Consider the following 17,731-nt stretch of genomic DNA (forward strand, 5'->3'; position numbering starts at 1 on the left):
CTGACTGACCAGTTTAGCAGGCAAACTCAGCAGTCAGATATCCCAGTTCACAGAGACACCTCGGTTCACACCCAGCGCGAGAACAAAACTACGCGATTTGCACCTGCTAGATGCACACTCGGAAACTACTTCTGGACCATGGAAATGCACCTAGGCTAAGAGTTCAGGTCTTGAATTTGGCTGGGGCACTGCTCACGCCTTGCCTACTACAGCAATAGCCTGATGATTACTACACATATGCCTCTATACATAGCAGGCAAGGGGGACACAGAAGGTGGGCATGCGGTGGAGTGTGAGCCTACGCATTGCGGGATGCAAATTTCTCTGTCCTGTCTCTGCTCAGCTTTAGGTAAAGGGAACACAGCTTGGAGAAGTACAGCAAATCTCTCCTCTTGTGTAGAGTTTTGACTATGTGGGAAGCCTTATGGGAAAGAAAAATCTGGTAAAAATTACTTCTAGCATAACATAAAAGGCATGGGACTCTGCCAGCTCACCTGGTAGCAACTATCAGAGTTCTGTGCCCCTGAACGAGGGTTTTTATGGCAGTTCTGTTCTTAACACGATGGAGAGCCTGCTTGACTGACAAATAAAACCTAGTCAATGGACAATGTTGTCTTGTGTAATTTTGTGCCCATTTTTCAAGGCTTTTTCCTAACACTCGAGGCAGTGACAGCTACAGCCAAAGGCAACCCCTCAACCTGTAATTGTTCTCACAAGTCACTTGTGAAAGTCCCAGCAGTTGCCCTTGTCCTTAGATGCTCTGTATCTCCTGTAGTATGATACAGAGGACCTTGTCCTCAAAAGTCAGTCAACGGTGTAACGGGTAATTTCCTGAAAGACGGACCTACCAAATTTGCTAGAGCAAAGCAATAAACAGTTCAGTGTTGCCACTTTTGAAGGCATGGTCCTTTCTCCTTTCCAATGGGGATGCAACCAGAGCTCTGGCACGGATCCTGGAGAGATGTGTGAAGGTTTGAGTGACACAGGTTGGCTGGCAGGAGGATATCCTGGCTAGAGCTGTGGATGGGTGGTACAACCGTGCCTTGCAAAGCCAGTCTCAACAACAGACTGTGCTGTTAGCTAGAGAAGCAGTCTGAGAGTTGATGTTAATACCTTCCCTTCCTGGCTGCTGCAAGCTTGATTTCACATCCACAGCTGGGAAAGATTCAGTCCCTCCTTGCCGAGATACAGAAGACACCATTTTGCTGCTGTTGCATCCGCGCCAACAAAATGGTGATTCTGGAAGGCACATATTTCTGAAGATGATGTCTTTCTCACCCCCAACAGCTGATTCTTTTGCAACTGCCCACCTCCTCCTCTTGTGAAATACACATGAACAGACGGGAGGAAGGAAGAATCTGAGAGAAGCACTCTTCAAGTGCAGTCACATGTGCCCTTAATCCTGTTTCGTATTTGCAGGGCAAGAAAGCTAGAATCCAAACATAAGAGCATGCCTGCTACAAGGAAGTTGTACCAAAGATACAAGTTATTTTATACAGTGGGAAAGCCACTGGCAGACAGAAAGGAGCTGTGTTCTCTCCTTCGTGCATTCATATGACTCCTATTACTAATGCAGGATGGAAAAAAAAAGAGTCATTATTTCCAAAGGTTCACAGGATGGCTGAAGCCACACATCACCTCTGAGGACAGACGTGCTCACCCTGCCTTGAGACCCTGCAGGGCTCTGCTAATTAGCATCTCAGTAAACACAGAGTGGCCAAGGCTGCCTGGGAGCCCTTCTGAGGCTCTTTGATCAGCCATGCTGCACATGTGGTGATTCCATCTAGGGATTCCCTGCCCAGCAAGCAAATGGAAAAATTCCCTCCTGTCCAGGGTGACTAGTTGAATTCCTGGCTGAATCAAAGGCAGCCATGGCTGCGGGTTTTCTTTACTCATGCCTGAAGTGTCATAACTACTTCTGTCCTAGAAGGAAAGGCAAAACGTACTAGGTCACGTACACTGTGGAGGCAAGAGTAGAGAACTTCACTTCTCAGTGTTCCTCAGAGATTGCTTTTTTAGAGCAATGAATTAGTAGCACATTTTCCCTCTCCTGCTTTATTAAAACACTTGCGTTTTCCTGTTTCTTCCCTGTCAAAACCCATCTTTCACTCTTAAAGCATAAACTAACAGAAGAATTCTTGCTTGTACATAGAAACATTTCAGTAACTGGAAAAGGGTTTGATCCCAGAAGCACTGGACACCTTCATTTCATCTCAATTTCAAATGAAATTGAGGCTCATGGCACCCACAGAGTTTGCCCAGATTTCCCACTCTTAAAAGAGTAAGTGTAAACAGCCAACCAAGCATGCACTCTGGACATGAGACTTAAGAAACAGTATTAAAATAATTTAAATGACATACAATCAATTTAAAACTGCTACTTGAGCTGGCGAACAGATTTCCTTCACAGAATACATAAAAAAAAAAGTTGTTTGTAAGACAAAGTAACAGACAGACAGCTTTTTTTTCCAGCTGTGCCTTTCAGATCCAAATAATTATTTCCAAATAGTGATTGAAGAGGAAGAAATGTTCCTTTTAGACTGTGAAACACTCAGTTGCTATGAAGCGTAAGACAGTCTAGCTTAAATCTCCAATGTCACCATGAAATAAGATATCCCGAAACACTCAGGGATAAAAGTGCTAAACGGAACATGAAAGTAACTTCAAGAATAAAACAATTAATTTTCTCCCTCTAAGTGACAATTAGACTTAGCACCATTTAGTATTTGCTTGCAGTTTCTCCAAACTTTCAGTTCTACATTCAAGACAAAATTGCTTTCCTGTTGTTTTTAGCATAAGAACACGATCACATAAAGATACACCCAGCCCACTCAGGTTTCCCTCTCTCTCATTTCACTCATATGACCAGCCATCACACAATCCTACCTTCCCAGTTGTTGTCATCACACAGTGAGGTTAAATCCAGCCGAGGCACTTCAGATACAAAGCTGTTTTCCTGATCATCAGCATCTTGATTTCTTTGCAACTTGTTTTCAGGCATGCTTGGATGCTCTTGAATCTTCATACTTGTAGTCAGCTATGTTCCCATACACCCAAAGAAATGAGACAGAAAGAAAAAAAAATGTTTCAGGATGCAGAGGAAGAAAAAAACCCCTGCAGTCACAGCAACAGTAAGCTCATGCCTTTAGCTAATAGGATCCAAACAAACAGTCCCTGATGTTTCCAGCTCCAAATCCAAATCCCCTGCCTGGTGACCCCTATGTACTAATTGCTCACTCACACCAGTTAAGACATCTGTCCATCTGCCTTCCTTGAATTTCTCCTTCTTTAGAAAGCCACTGCAAGTTCTCGAGACTGCCTGCCCTGACAACTGCATGCAGCTGAAAAAGCCTCCAGTAATGGATTGCGATGAAAAGGGAGGGAGGGAGGCAGGGAGAAAGGGAGAGGGAGGGGGTGGCTGCGTACACTTCCAACAGGAGCACAACTCCTTTGAGCAACAACAGAACCGCTGCTGCTGTTGTGAGGCTGTAGCAATATGGTGCCTTCTAAAAAGCAGGCACCAGAGCTCCTGAGGTAGCAGCTGCAGACAGCAAGCAGTGCAGGCTACGTACATGAATGCTCTCATGCAGGCTGTGCTGGCTCAGATCAATTAGTGCCAGCTAAGCTGTGCTGGCTGCACATTCCCTGATTTCCTGTGGTTGTTTTCTAGCTGGGCGTGGGGAGAGCAGAACTATTTATGGAGGAGCTCGGGGTATTAAAGCAGCGTTGCGCAAATCCAAACGGCAGTAGGGTTTGGCATCTCAGCTGGAAGCAGTGCGGACTCTGGGAAAAAGCCAAAAAATTCACACAAGCATCCAATGACTTAGGAATAAAAAAAAAAAAAGGCAGAATGCTGTCAAATAAATGATTCACCAGTTAGCACTACCTAGGAGCAACTGCTGTTTGTCTCACCACTATTCACCCCTGCACATACCACACGTCGTGTGCATTTATGCAGAAACCACTGCCATTCCCACAATCCAGAGACACACACTGTGTGTCTGCAATAGTGCCTGACGGAACGAGTAGTTTTGTGACTCTAAAACAAATCAGCTGTAATGCCACACAGAGGGCAGCAGGGAAAAGGAACTGTAAAGCATGTACATAAACATATAGTGTGATATGTATAAATCCACCAACAAGCACCGAGCTATCCGAATAGACAGCACTACACTACTACATAAACTAGGGGAATTTGATAAGAACAGTTTAGGCATAATTCTCTCCAACATAGTCTAGCAGGTAGTCAAGATGCAGATTTTCTCCCTGCAGGTATTTTGATAATCTAGTCTGTAATCTGCATATGCTGATATGCAAAGAAAATGGACCTAAAGGAAATAACTGGTATCTCTGGACGTATTTTTCTTGTGAATCCAGAAGCACGGCTAAATGCTTCAATTCAATCCCTAATACACACCACTAAGGAACATTTACTTTGTTTCATCTGAATAAAGTTAATGATGTGTTTATGTTTTTTTCCCTTTTGAGCAGAGAAAAACAAGTAAATTTCATGAAGAGGGGAAAGAAAACCTTGCCCAGTAGACAAATCATATGAGTAAATGTTTTAATCTTATCTGGATTCAATTCCATCAATCCCTGCAATTGAACAGGTTGCTAAATAATCTCATCTAGGCTTCCTTTCCCACAAAAGGTTGGATCAGGTGATCTTTTGAGGTCCCTTCCCACCTGGGCTGTTCTATGGTTCTAAAAATCAGGGTGATGAATACCCTGGTGTTGTGAAGAGTTTTCTGTATTGTATTTGTATGAGGTGTGTACTTCCTGTTCATTTCAATAAATCACCTTGTTGAAACAGCATAACAAAATGAAACACTAGATGACAGTTTGCCAAACACTAATAACTCGTACAGCTTGACGCTAAATCTGATTACAAATGTGTTTATTGTGAGAGCTGTACATGGAAAAATGCTAATTCACCGTTCAATATCTTTTAAGCTGCTTCCAGGTTGGGAGGACTTAAATATTTCTTTAAGGTCCAGTAAGAAAATTTCCTGCTAGGATCTAAACAGTCAGTGTACATTCCAAACAGAAAGACTGGTCAGTGGCCAGAAACAGGCAGTCTTCTACATTTACTAAAAGAACAAACTGTACCCGTTGATAAACTGCATATAATTTGCCAGCACAGTATTTTAAAGGCTGAAAGAAATTAAGCAGTAAGTTTCAAAACAAGTGTTATTTTTAATAACATAAAGAAGTGTGAAGAGAGGAATTTATCTAGATTAAGAATTTCAAAGAGACCAACCTGAAAATACCATCTCGTCACCACTACTGATACTAATTACAGAGTTAAACATCTTTTTATGAAGAGTGTACTACCTCCTGACTTATTAAGACTCTTAAAAGATATCTTTGGCAGATATAAGAGCACTTCCCAGATGGGCAAACATTTCCATTACAGATATATTAGAAAGATCATATCCATGTCCTCATCCTTCTAAAGTCACTTGAGTTGTAGAAAACATTTAAAACATGTTTAAAAACAGGCCTGTGCTCTGTCTGTTGCCAGTTGCTCTCCTTTCCTTGCTCACCGATGTAGCCTCTAATACAATGAATAAATCATCAGCTGTTCTGAAGAACAATGGTGGTAAAAACCCAGGAGACTCAAGAAAGCAGATGTTTAACTTCCTTTGCATTAATGCGCATTCCAAACCCTTAGAGGGGTTGATAATTCAGTGTTTCCATCACTTATTTTTCCTTTTTGATTTCCCGATGCCACAAGTTGCCAACCTCTAGGGAAAAAAATCATGTAAGGGAGAACTACTTTGCCTTAGGTATGGATGTGCCACAATTTCTTACAAACTGAAGGGGCGGCAAGTTGATGATCTCGGTAATGCTTGGCAGCCTCAGTGCACTGCGGATATTACATAAATGACCATGAAAAAAATCTTCAAAGTAGGTACTTGAATTCTGCTTTTTAGAAGCTGCTTTTGCAGCTATACTTTGCAGGCAGCAGTAACTACAGATCTAAGTAACCTGGGCACAAGTCAGCTACTTTCATTCTCGCTGCTCCAATGGAGATTCAGCACAAAGAGTAGCTCAAGCAGCTAGAAATAAATGTCAACAGAAAGGTTTTTAAATTCTGACCAGGAAGTTGTATTCCGATCAGTTACATGTGGATTCAAATTAGAAGGCTTTCTTCCCCTACATCTGATCATCCCTTACAACCACAAGCAGGAAGCATCCTCAAGCACATCTTATTAATACAACCTGATGCAGGAATGCAGCCATTCTGTTGCCTTACTTCTGAGTCATGCCAATCCTCCTCTACACTTGTTGCCATGCTGGTGTGAATCTTAAATACCCTTCCCTTGTCAAAACCTAGATACTACAAAGCTGTGCTTTTCATCCTGGAATTTAGCTACTTCCAAGGGCAGATTATGAAGGTTACAAAAGCACTGAAAATTCATTTGGGACTTGAGTTTCAAGGTATTTTTACAGCCTCATGGAGAACCAAGTTGGCACAACTGGTAACTATGGCAAATTCCAAATACTTTTCCTAATATTCTCAGATCGGAGACAGGGTGAGAAAGAGAAAGGAAGTCCCTATCCCTTCCTGATACATAATGGGTTGTTTGTTATGAAACGTATGTCTTTAAGCTTTCCTAAGCAAAAGGATTATAAGGGGGCAAGGAATGTAAAACAACTCTGCAGGAATGTAACATTTTCTTGACCCTGTAATTCCTATATAATACAGGCTCTGGGTTAAGGCTGTCCTCTCCTGCAGTTAAAATTCTACATTTTAAAACTTGTCCTAAAGAGAAGTTTATTTTAAGATTATGATTTCATACTCAAACATACCTCCACCAGGCTAATTTAAAAGCTTAATAGGAGTGTTGTGTGGCATGGCAGTAACAGCACCTCCTCCACCAGCAAGTAGATACGTGAGGAACAAGGTGTTGCAAAATCTACAGTCCGGAAAATATAACAACTCACGAGCAAGTGCAGGATCATTGGGGATTACTGACCCTCTGGGAGCCAAGTAGGAGATCCATCTAAGCCCAGTCAGAGCAGTGATCAAAGGCAGCCCTGAACACCCTTTGCAGAGGTTACATATTTCAGGGTCCCACAAACTTCTCCAGCTACAATACAGCTGGTTAGAGCTCAGTTGTTAGCAATCTCTTATCTTTCCTGCTAGATGGAAATAATTCCCACCAGAAACAGAGTCTTTCAAAGGTAATAAATGCATAGTGGCTTTTACTGGAAAAAAACCCCCGAACAACCACATGAGGAGTCTAGTTTACAAATATTACCAGCCTTCAGAGGGAGAGGTGCCTCAAATAACTCTCCCCAGCATTTTAAATGCTTAGCTGTCTAGAGGTGTTTCAAAGAAACCCAAATGAACAAGTGACTGCAACGGTGTTCACCCAACCCCAATCTTTGATTTGCTGAACAGTCAGATAAAAAACACCATAAAGCCAATGCAGGAGGTGTGTGTTGAAGAGAAACGGAAAGCTGGGGGAAAAACTGTTGCCATCAATGCCACATGTTCCCTCCTGACATCCATCCCAACTACCAACTCTGAGAAAGAAACAGGAGATGATCCAGTTTTCTAAAGACAAATGGATCGCAGACACCTGTGTTCAAAAGCAACAGGCTGCACTGGGAAATCATAAATAAAAGACCAAGATATTTTAGAGAAATCAAGAGAGACAAGCTGATCTTACTGCCCTGGAGATAAGACACCCTGTTTGCCATGATTAATAAGCCAACTTCGCATCACTTAAACCAAAGTGCTGACTTCAGTGATCCTTCCCTTTTTGGCAAGGAGGGATCAAAGGGACTGAAGCAGATGCTTTCAGACTACTCAGTGGCTGAGAGGTTCCCTAAATTATGTAAATAAAAAGCATAGGTAAGGGAAAGAAAAAGTACATGCTAACTCGATTTCTCTGAGAAAAACAAGATTTCACAAAACTGTACACGTAACTAACTACTTGTTTCTACTCAATAAAAAGCTCATTTAGAGACCAGAAAACTGAAACAAAACCAAAACAAAATAAAATACCAACCTGAGAATGCCTGAAAAAAACCTCATCGTTTTCACTTTCTTTGCTATAAAAAAAACAAAAACAAACCAACATATTACAAATACAAAACCAGACTGTCTTGTAACAAAAACAAGCAGGATTCCTGCACGCACACCAGGTTTTTATGTTCTTTCTATTCCTGCACCCTCGCTAATTGACACAGTAAATGAAGGGACACTCTGGGCTGCAGCATGTCAAGCTGCTAAACTATGTATTTTTGCTTCCTCTCAGAAGTTATTTGTGAAAAATAAATAATGTAATTTAATTCCAGCGTCCTTAATCCAAATCAGTACGACTTTCCCACCAAACAGGTGTCAAGAGGAATTGTCATCTCAGGTGAGAAGATTGAGGCTGTTCAGCTTTTGCAGAAGCAGAAAGAAAAGGGCCAGATTCCCAACCCAGAGGCCAGGTAAGACAGGCCCTGCAATCCTCTGTGTGGAGTATGCTGGCTCAGGTGCTTCACAGCTGACTTCTTTTCAGGTCTGCACCATCAGCACCTTCAGAGACAATCCTAAAAGGCTGGGAAAAGAGTCTTGGTGGCATATGCTGCAGGGCAAAGCCCACGCAACATACACAGTGCCTCCATGAAGTTCTACTTTGAAGTTAACATGGTGGGTAATGCTGTTCTGCAGCATAATTAAATGTCACCCTCATAGTCTGTAGTGGAAGATCTCTCAGGCTCTACTACAATCACAGGGAAAGGAAAACATACATATATTAAAAAAAAAAATAAAAATCACCTTTCTTCAGATAAAATTTCCATGTCATCAGGTCCTGTTCTGTCTATAGGCTTGGATGAGCTAAAGCTTTCCATACTCTGCAATACAGTAAATGTTAAAGCAGTAAGATACATATGAGAAACAGATTCAAGCTGCAGGCCATAAAACAGATTAAATATAAAAATATTAAACAGGACTTCTAGGAACAAGACAACAGACTACCGCCTGCTGCACATTTATAACAAAACAAACCCCACAATTTATTTGCACAATCTGCAAAAAACCCAACTGCTCACTGCTTGATCTCTTTCATCAGATGACCTCAAAACATCAAAACAGAATAATTCTGCACAGTACCCCGCAAGTTCCCATGTTACAGACTGACAGAGACAGCCTGAGCCTGGAAGCAGTTCTGTGGTCTGTGCAACTTCTGTAGTAGCAGGTACCAAAATCCAAGCATCTTCTCAGCAGGACTCCTTATGTTCATCTTAGAAAATACTCCACTTCTCAGCCAAATCCTCAAATCCTTCTCTAGTTTCTTCTTAAACAGGTAGAAGAATGCAAAATGACTGCCACATGTAAAAATATAATGTTGTACTAATATGAGTGCAGGGCAAGAAATCCAACTGGTTATGACAACTTGTTTTGATGTTTGCCTTGGTTACCATTAGGAACATTAATGCTGTTGTCCTCTAAGAGCTTGAGAAACTACTGTGAGGACTAGCCACGTTGCCACTTTGGGCACATGTCCAGGAGGATTTCTACCCTGGGTTTTGGAAAAATCCCTCTTAAGTATGAGGAAGCCAGTCAGTGGCATAGTGTGGTTCTTGCCCTGGAAACTATGTGCACAGACTTTTTAGGACAGTCACAGCCCTCTCTCACCTGCTACACCTCCAGCCCCAAAAGGTGACACAGGTCAGTCATTCCAGTCTTGACTAATGTGATTCTTCAAGCCCTGCTGGTACCTGGCTACCGTGTCTTTGAAACGCAGTTACAAGCTTTTAATGCTTTGTGGTTGGTTTGCTTGGGAGAGTAAGTGGAACTGACAGCTCTTCCACTGCTGACTTACACTTTTGAGTCAGATGCAATCAGACAGCTAAGAGGAAAGCTTCCACGCACTGTCCTACATACTCTTTCAGGCTTTGAAAAGAAGGAAGGCTCAGAAAAAGGTAGTTAAGGAGATACAACATCAAAAACTTGCTCACATGACCAAGGCCTATTAGTAAATGCTAAGGTGCAGGTTATGTCCTTTCATACTTCAAGTTGGCAGTTTAATTTGGGTTATTATTTGAAGCATAATGATGTAGCCAAAAGAGAGCTAAACCACCATGCATCCTTCTGGCAGTCTCTGAAATGCAAGTATGTAATAAGCACACACATTAAAACTTAAAAAGCAGTTTTTGCTCTTCCAAAAGAGTAGCACCGAGCTCTCTGCAAGCTGTTTCATAACAATACTCCCAGTTGACAATCCCACTGTGACACTTCCTCTAGCAGACCAAGCAAGAACCATGCTGATGATCATCGTGGTCAAACTGCTTTTAGTACAAGGTTAGTTCATTTTACACTCCTTTCAGACTTTGCCCCTCAAGAGATCAAAAAATGAGAGGCAGGGCAAAGTCCAGTGGATACAGGTAAGTTTGAGGACATTTCTTTTAGGCATGTTTTAAGGCTTCATGAATGTTTTTCAGACCCACACCAAAAGCGGACACTTCTGTCAGTCTTTCCTTTCCTAAATCCTAAGACAAATTCTCATTTACATTTAAACTGCTTTACACTCCACAGGCACAGAGAAGAGGTGCTGAAAAGAGGATAAGCACTAGACCTCTGCCTATCAATGTCCATCGCTACAAGCAAAGACTCCAAGTGTGAATGTGTCTATCTCACTCTGCTTTCATGAAGTATCTCCTGAGAAGGTTACTGATACTGAACATTAAATCTAAGTTACTAAACTGAGCACAGTGTACAATTTTTGGCACCTTGCCTTCTTTTTATCGTGAAGATAAGTGAAATCCACCTCTCTCTAGAATCTCTGCACAGAGTAAGAGCATCAAATCATTGCAATCTTATGATCTAAACAAAATGAGTCCAAACACAATGTCACGGTAAGAACTCGCTCGCAGCACGATCTAAAACTTAATCAAACACAACTGAAGGAAATGCCCTATAGCTCAGGACAGTCTTTTCACACAGCTTTTGCTGTTACTATTAACCCTGTAATGCATGCTCAGTGCGAGGCCCTGGGATGTACAGCACCTCTGCCACTGTACGCAGACCCTGCATGAAGCACAGGACAGTTTCTCACCTGCTGATACTCTAATCGGTGTTTGGTTTGGTTGAGAGGGAAGAAGGGTGCATCAGTTTTATTCTACAGCTTGTAAAAATTGGCAAATTGTCTTCTACTGTGGAGATTACACATGAATATGCCAGAAAAATTCTACACTATTCCAGATTTTTACGACGTTATATCAAAGTCATTCACGTCTTCATTGAAAAGTAGCTAGAGGGATCACCTTTTGGACCAACACTCTCCAAAGTGCTTTGCAAATTGCAAACACCACAGTAACACACAGACATCTGGGAAAAGGCATAAAACACCTTTGTCATCTCATTATCAAGTAGTCACTTGAAATCTAGTTTAAGAACTTAGAAGGAACATAAAAATAAACTTGACCTGAACATGAGAACCTATATCTAAGGTTCCAACCTCCATGTAAGACTTCTAAAAGACTGGGAAAAAGACTTATATCCTTTTCTGCTTTCCAAAATGCTTCACTGAATTCAAAAGAAAAAAAAAAGCAAGAAGTTGTGGAAAGAGAAAATGACTACAGGTGGAGTAAGAGCAGAAATATAGCTTTTCAGTTGCCTTATCACAAAGGTTACAAGTGTAGGATCCAGTGTTTCCATAGTTCAAAACAGTCATTTATGCCTGTACTGCAGGCAAAAAAAAGGCTTCCTAAAGGAACAAGTTGTGCACTGAAATAAAAAAGTCTTTTACCCTAGTAAAAGTAACAGGTGTCAAATAGTACAGCATGCTGGCTTACCACAGGACTGTCCTGGTTGTCATTGAGCTCTGAAAGCCTGGTGCTAGATTTCTGCCGCTTCGATTTATTCCTTTCACTGAGATATCCAGAGCTGGCGTCTTGTAATTTTTCTACTTCTTGAGCAGCTAGAATACAGTCCTCAAGATTGCTGAATCCAGAGGGAATGTTTTCTTTGTTGACAACTTCCCTAAAAAGAAAAGGGATGTTACAACAAGAGGTTGTTTAAAACGCTCTTCTGCTATATTTACAGTACCGAGAGAGAACTGCATCATGCTGACTAGTTCTGGCAACATCTTCTATGCCCTATGAAACCAGTATCTCTGGTTCTTCCCAATGCAGCAAAAATCACACACTGTGCAATGCTAAATCCCACTGGGGAGTGAAAGCCAAGTGTATACACCTCAGGTGAGAAAGTTGTGAGGATCAACGTTTGAGATTTGATTCACTTCCCACTAAACCCAACAAAGAAAATCCCATTGACTTCAGATGGAAGGTGGACTAGCCCGTGGCTGTCTGTGGTATTTTTATAGAGAATATGCAGCATATTTTCCTTTGAGACACGTGCTTTTAATTTAGAAAAGTGATTCACAGCTGCGGTCCAAGGATCTCCTTTGGTGCATGACACCACATAATTGTGTCCTTCTTACTCATACTCTCAAATGTAAGAGCAGGACTGTAGTGCTTTAGCCAAATCCTTGAATCTTATTTGGGAATTACACAAAACATAAATAAATCTTTGCAATGGCAACACAACTGCTAGGACAGAGGACTGCTCTGCTAAGGGAAGGGAAGTGGACAGCTAGCCTTAAGCCATCACATGATGCATTACCAGGGACCCTCTGGGCTGGTGGGGTTTGCTCATGTTTTCCAGAAGCTTGGCATATGGCTTGTCCTGCCGTGCATAATTAACCTGCTGGGTCTTCAGCATGCAGCTTTCCATTCACAACCTGTTTAGTACTCTTCCCTCTAATTTGTCCAAGAGTGAAGATGTACATCCATAACACATCACTACATAAGGGGAACAGAAGAAACACAGTGCGCCTCATTCATCACTGTATTACCCTGCCAGAGGCTAAAGGCAGCCTGCTTACACTTGACATTGAAACTGGAATATTTGCTAACTGTTGTATGTGTTACTGCCATGTGGCTCCAAAACCTGCTTCTACGAACAGCAGGAGAATTTATCTAGTCTTGCACTGGTGAAGAAACACAAGAAACCAGTTACTCTGCAGTATCTGGACAGTGCCAGCATGACAAGTATTCAGAACAAAAGCAAAACCAGAAGGCTCCAGTGACTTTCTGTATCACAGTTCTCTAGGTTTTGTTGGTGGAAAAGAGACACAAAGAGGTATTATAAATCTATGATTAAACTTCTAAGATAACACATTCGCCTTTGTGGAAATTTTTATAAACCCCGGAGCAGATCAATTACATATAGAGAGCCCATGGATCATGTAATCTTCAAAGCCTGGGAGTTCACCTGTGTGTTTTTGTAATAAACACTTTTCCTGTCTGTAGTCCTATTTTGTGACATTACAAATCCTCTTGTGATCCATCACAAGGCAAAGAGATGAAGTCGCTGACAATCAGAACAACAACCACAGAAAGAAATTCCCAATTTTGATAATTTACCCAAAGGAGTCCCAGCAATCTGACTTAAGGAAACTGGGGAAAACAATTTGAATCCCGGTCAGCATTCAAAACTTCCAATGTGCTTTAAATTCTTCTCTCCAGCTTTAAGAACTGAACCTGAATAACTGTGTCAATCATATCTAAAGGCAGCTCTGTAACGCAATGTTGAAAAAAAGCCCCGCAGTACTATATGCTTCCAAACACGTACACTAGCCAGTCTGTGACCTACTTACCTGAGAAGCCTGTCAGCAGGGCGACTAAACAAGAAAAACTACTTTAGAGCTGCTGCCAGATACTTTGGTGACTTGCAAGTGCTAATTTCCCAGTCCATCTTCGCAGTACATTTTCATTCTCTAAGGAAATGGCTTTTTTTTTTTTTTGGGTAACTGTAGATTTTTTTTACAACAGTAGCATTGACACATTTTGGGAAATACCACTGCTGCAATATTAACACGAGGTATTGATGGCTATGCACCTGAACAGAAGTGGTGTTGTACAGAATGGTGCAGATCCAATAGGATTTGGAGAATTCAGCATTCAGGAAAAACAGAGGACTAGATGTTTATTTGGAATCTAACTTGATATCCTAGCAATTCAATACTGCAGTGAAGCACACACATTCTTTACAAGAACTGGTGCTGGGTTAAAGCTAGACATATGGGTAAGCACTGATCAGAACATGGCCTTGCAAAGTCTGTAGTTACAATTCCTCAAACACAGATATGCCTTGGGCAAGTGTTTAAGGCTGTGGTGGTAATATATTTGTATCACATAATATGTGCCACAAGTAGAGGAGTATGAAAGGAAAAAATAGGTACTATCTTTATTCTTTCACAGACATTTAATGAAATTCACCACAAGATCATGTTTAAACTTTGTGTAATAGGGTGCATAAAAAAAAAATTAAATTCTGATTAATCAAAAGGAAGATTTTTCTAATTTCAGACAAACTCCCAAGTTTCCTCACTAAATCCAAACACAAGCTGTGCCTTCACACACAAAAGGAGAACTTAATCTTGTTTTTGAAGCCATTCTGAATTCAGAAAAGCAGCTAAGCCCAATGTTAAAAAAAAAGTTACCGGCAATAGAGCCAACTGCTTGGGAATTTCCACTAATGTAACAAATACTGTAAGTAACCAATTCCCAATACTGTAATTAAAAACTTTACTGCATAACCCCCCTAGATTCTTATCGTGCTTTGCCCCACTCCATGATCTCCAATAAACTCTAAATTTCCCAGCTCTAACTGATGCAATGGAGCTCTGCACAGGCACTGCAGCCTGCTCTGCCCTTTCAACTCATGGCAAAGGTCAGTGCATTTCATAATAGAATGTAGTATCGCCTTGATAAGAGGACATGACTAGGGTAGACTTAACCAAATATACTTTCCAAAACAAAGAAATCAGGCTCATACATGTCTCTGTTTCTCCGGGGTTCCTCCTGCTCTTTGTGGTGCCGCCTCCTCTGCCTGGCAGACACATTAGAAGAGGCTGAAGATGTTCCCGATTCAGAGTCCTCTGAACTCTGGCCGCCTGAGCCATGAACATCAAAGAGATGCTGCTCCACGGCTGAGCGGATTGTCTTCTCTAAATACCTGTCAAGCCGAAAAATAAGGTCAATTGAGCTCAAAGACTTTGCGGAGCTCCCTCTCTGCAACAATAAATAAAGCAAGGGTATCTGCGGGCTATATTTTTTTTATGATGGCAAAGCAGCACAAAATGTCCTAGGGCTACAACATATGCAAAAAGCAAAGCCAAAATCTTCAGATACCCTGCAGTTCAGGTCCCTCAGAAGAGCTGAGCCTTCCCAATTAATCTTGCTCTTTTTTATTTCTAGGGATGTTTGAACCTTCTGTAGAACATCTAATTTTACCTACTGCAACTACAGACATTGGTGTCTAACTTTCACCCTCCACTTTAAAAGTCCTTGGCCTGACAAAATTGTATCTGATCCCCAGCCATGCTGACACCAGTCAAGCCTGTTGTGCAGTACAAGCTCAGCAAGGCAATGGATCACCTGCAAGAAGATGATTCACTGCTGTCTCACACAGGGATGAGAGTATGCAAGCAGTAGCTCACTACAAACTCCTAACATGTTTAACTTTGTGACCAAGCATGGATTTTGTTCTGAATTCGTTCTGTTTTCACACATTCTTGTGCCATGAACGCACCTAAAGCCATCCCTGATGTACTCTGGTGAGAGATCACAGTCACACCCAGGGGCAGCAAGAGAGCTTCCACACAAACCACAGCAAAGGATCCTCTGCAGTTGCATCGCTTAAAGATGTGGAATTACTTGAACTTTCAACACAACCAAATCTCCTTCATTTTGGTACTCATATTTGCTTGTATTATTCCCTTCCATCCTTCATCAGAGGAAGCTTTTAGGGGCAAAATCTAATTTTTTGCTGTTGTTGTTTTTGCAAAGAGATCACATAGAAACACATTTTTTACATCCCCATCCCATCTCTGTTTCTTGCAATGCTTAAGTAGTCTGCTGAAGAATGGGTTTTTCAAACATGCTCGTCCAAAGTCACTGTATAGCTTCTACTGTTTTTTTTTCATAATTAAAACATTATTTCAGGATTTGCTGGTTAATTTTTAACTGAGTGGATAGAGCATGGGATCCTGTACTTGGGCTGACTTCCTCTTTACAGAAGTTGTGTTCAGTTGCTATACTTGAAAGTCTGCTGAGACTGCAGTTCCCCAAAAAAGTCAAAATACCTTGGCAACTGCAAACTCCCACATGGTTTAACTAGCCAAGTACGCCTGTAGTTCACTATTGACACAAATCAGTTCTGCAAACCCATCAGCCATTGGGAATTTCCAGCTCTGGTAAAAGAGCCAACTCTTAGCTCTGCTGCTCCCAGTTATGGTAGTGGGGTCAAGTCACATCCTCTGTTGAGATGCAACAGGGAGCCAACAAGAGCAAGAGGATAAGACAGTGCAAATAGCTTCTCTAAATATGCAAGTTTCGCATAACCAAAACATCGCAGGCACGGTGCGAGCAAAGAACCAAGGGCCTGAGAATTTTTCAGAAGGAAGTGATTTATTATCATTGCAGATGATCTGCTTTGCTGGGAAACTGGCTCTTTTTTTTTTTGTTAATATAAGACCAACCCTAAAGGAGAAATCAAAGAATAACCAGTGATACTTAAAAAAGCTCCAATATGCAAGCAGGATAGCTACAAAACTGCAAGAGACACTTACTCTCCTGTAGCAGGAATGTTGCTACTGACTTGTGATACATGGGCACTGCATAAAAGAAAAAAGAGAAGAAAGTTAGATCTTATCATCACAATAAGATTTTGAAAACTCTTGTTCTTTGCAGCGCTAAGACTTAAAGGTATGAGCTGTCTCAACAACAATTGCCTGCGCACGCCACTAGTTTTCCCCTTAAGGGATTTTCTCTCCCACTGTGAAATGGCACATTTTGACAATGCCAATATTCTCAAGAATTAATTTCCCTGTCATTCCCGTGCATTAGGCCAAGGTCTAACAAAGTATTTCAACTTCAACACACCGCAGATTTTTTTTGCTTTCTTCTGAGCTTTCTGCTGCTGCCAACTGTTTTAGCCTCATCACAAAAGTCCTTGCCTTTTGAGGCTGACTTGAAAATGTATATACACTTAATATTTAACTGCTCTCTGATATTCATGTTCTTTGCTTCACATTTTAAAAAAATAAAACCTACGTTCTCTTCTTTCCCTTTTATCTTGGGCTGTTTTCAGGCTCAGAAAAAGCCAACACAAATGTCGTCAAATGGAGTAACTGCTTGCTGTTTAAAGTCCTTCTGAACAAGTTGACCTGTCACCTGGCACAGCTGTCACTGCCTTCCTCCCTCTGCCACACTGAGTCCCATCCTGCCTCCTTTTCCCCCACACTGACTCAGCTTTGCAGCTAAAGTGATTTTTTTGCCTATTCATCCCTCCTGTTAGGTCCTGTTGACCTCCGTTAGGTCAAATAAGCTACAGGCCTAGGAGTTCATTTCAAATTATCCCCACATCAACACAGGAATTAGTACAACTGACTGATATATCCCAATAAAATGGCATTGTGGTCAGGGTATGAGCCAGGATAGATGCAAAATGTGTTTCCTGCCAAAATAGCCATTTATTGCTTTCAGTCTTCACCAATTCCTCTTAAACCTTTCCAGTGCAGAACCATCAACAACTGACTTCCCTTCACTACCCAAAGGTTTCCTCTGTTCCTCAAATGTTGTGCACTTCACTGTATGGGCCTAGAGTTATCTAAGAAGCTGCAACACTCTCAGATAACCACTCTAGCAGGCAACAGAG

At 41.5% G+C, this 17,731-nt stretch overlaps 1 protein-coding gene across 11 annotated transcripts in view; it reads right to left on the minus strand.

The window, feature by feature from the left end:
• FAM13A (family with sequence similarity 13 member A) overlaps positions 1–17,731 on the minus strand; it is a 139,441-nt gene that overhangs the window by 23,624 nt on the left and 98,086 nt on the right. For 7 of the 11 annotated variants that reach the window (XM_064651901.1, XM_064651896.1, XM_064651895.1 and 4 more), the window contains 6 exons: positions 16,644–16,688; positions 14,849–15,028; positions 11,803–11,989; positions 8,783–8,859; positions 8,025–8,067; positions 2,887–3,037 (listed from right to left, as the gene is read on the minus strand). In XM_064651901.1, the coding sequence (XP_064507971.1) occupies positions 2,887–3,037; positions 8,025–8,067; positions 8,783–8,859; positions 11,803–11,989; positions 14,849–15,028; positions 16,644–16,688 (683 nt within the window). Of the gene's footprint in view, positions 1–2,886; positions 3,038–8,024; positions 8,068–8,782; positions 8,860–11,802; positions 11,990–14,848; positions 15,029–16,643; positions 16,692–17,731 lie in introns of all 11 variants that reach the window. The other 4 variants (XM_064651905.1, XM_064651899.1, XM_064651898.1 and 1 more) reach the window with 4 other exon arrangements.

The sequence above is a fragment of the Pseudopipra pipra genome, chromosome 4, assembly GCF_036250125.1.
Source record: "Pseudopipra pipra isolate bDixPip1 chromosome 4, bDixPip1.hap1, whole genome shotgun sequence".
Lineage (NCBI taxonomy): Eukaryota > Metazoa > Chordata > Aves > Passeriformes > Pipridae > Pseudopipra > Pseudopipra pipra.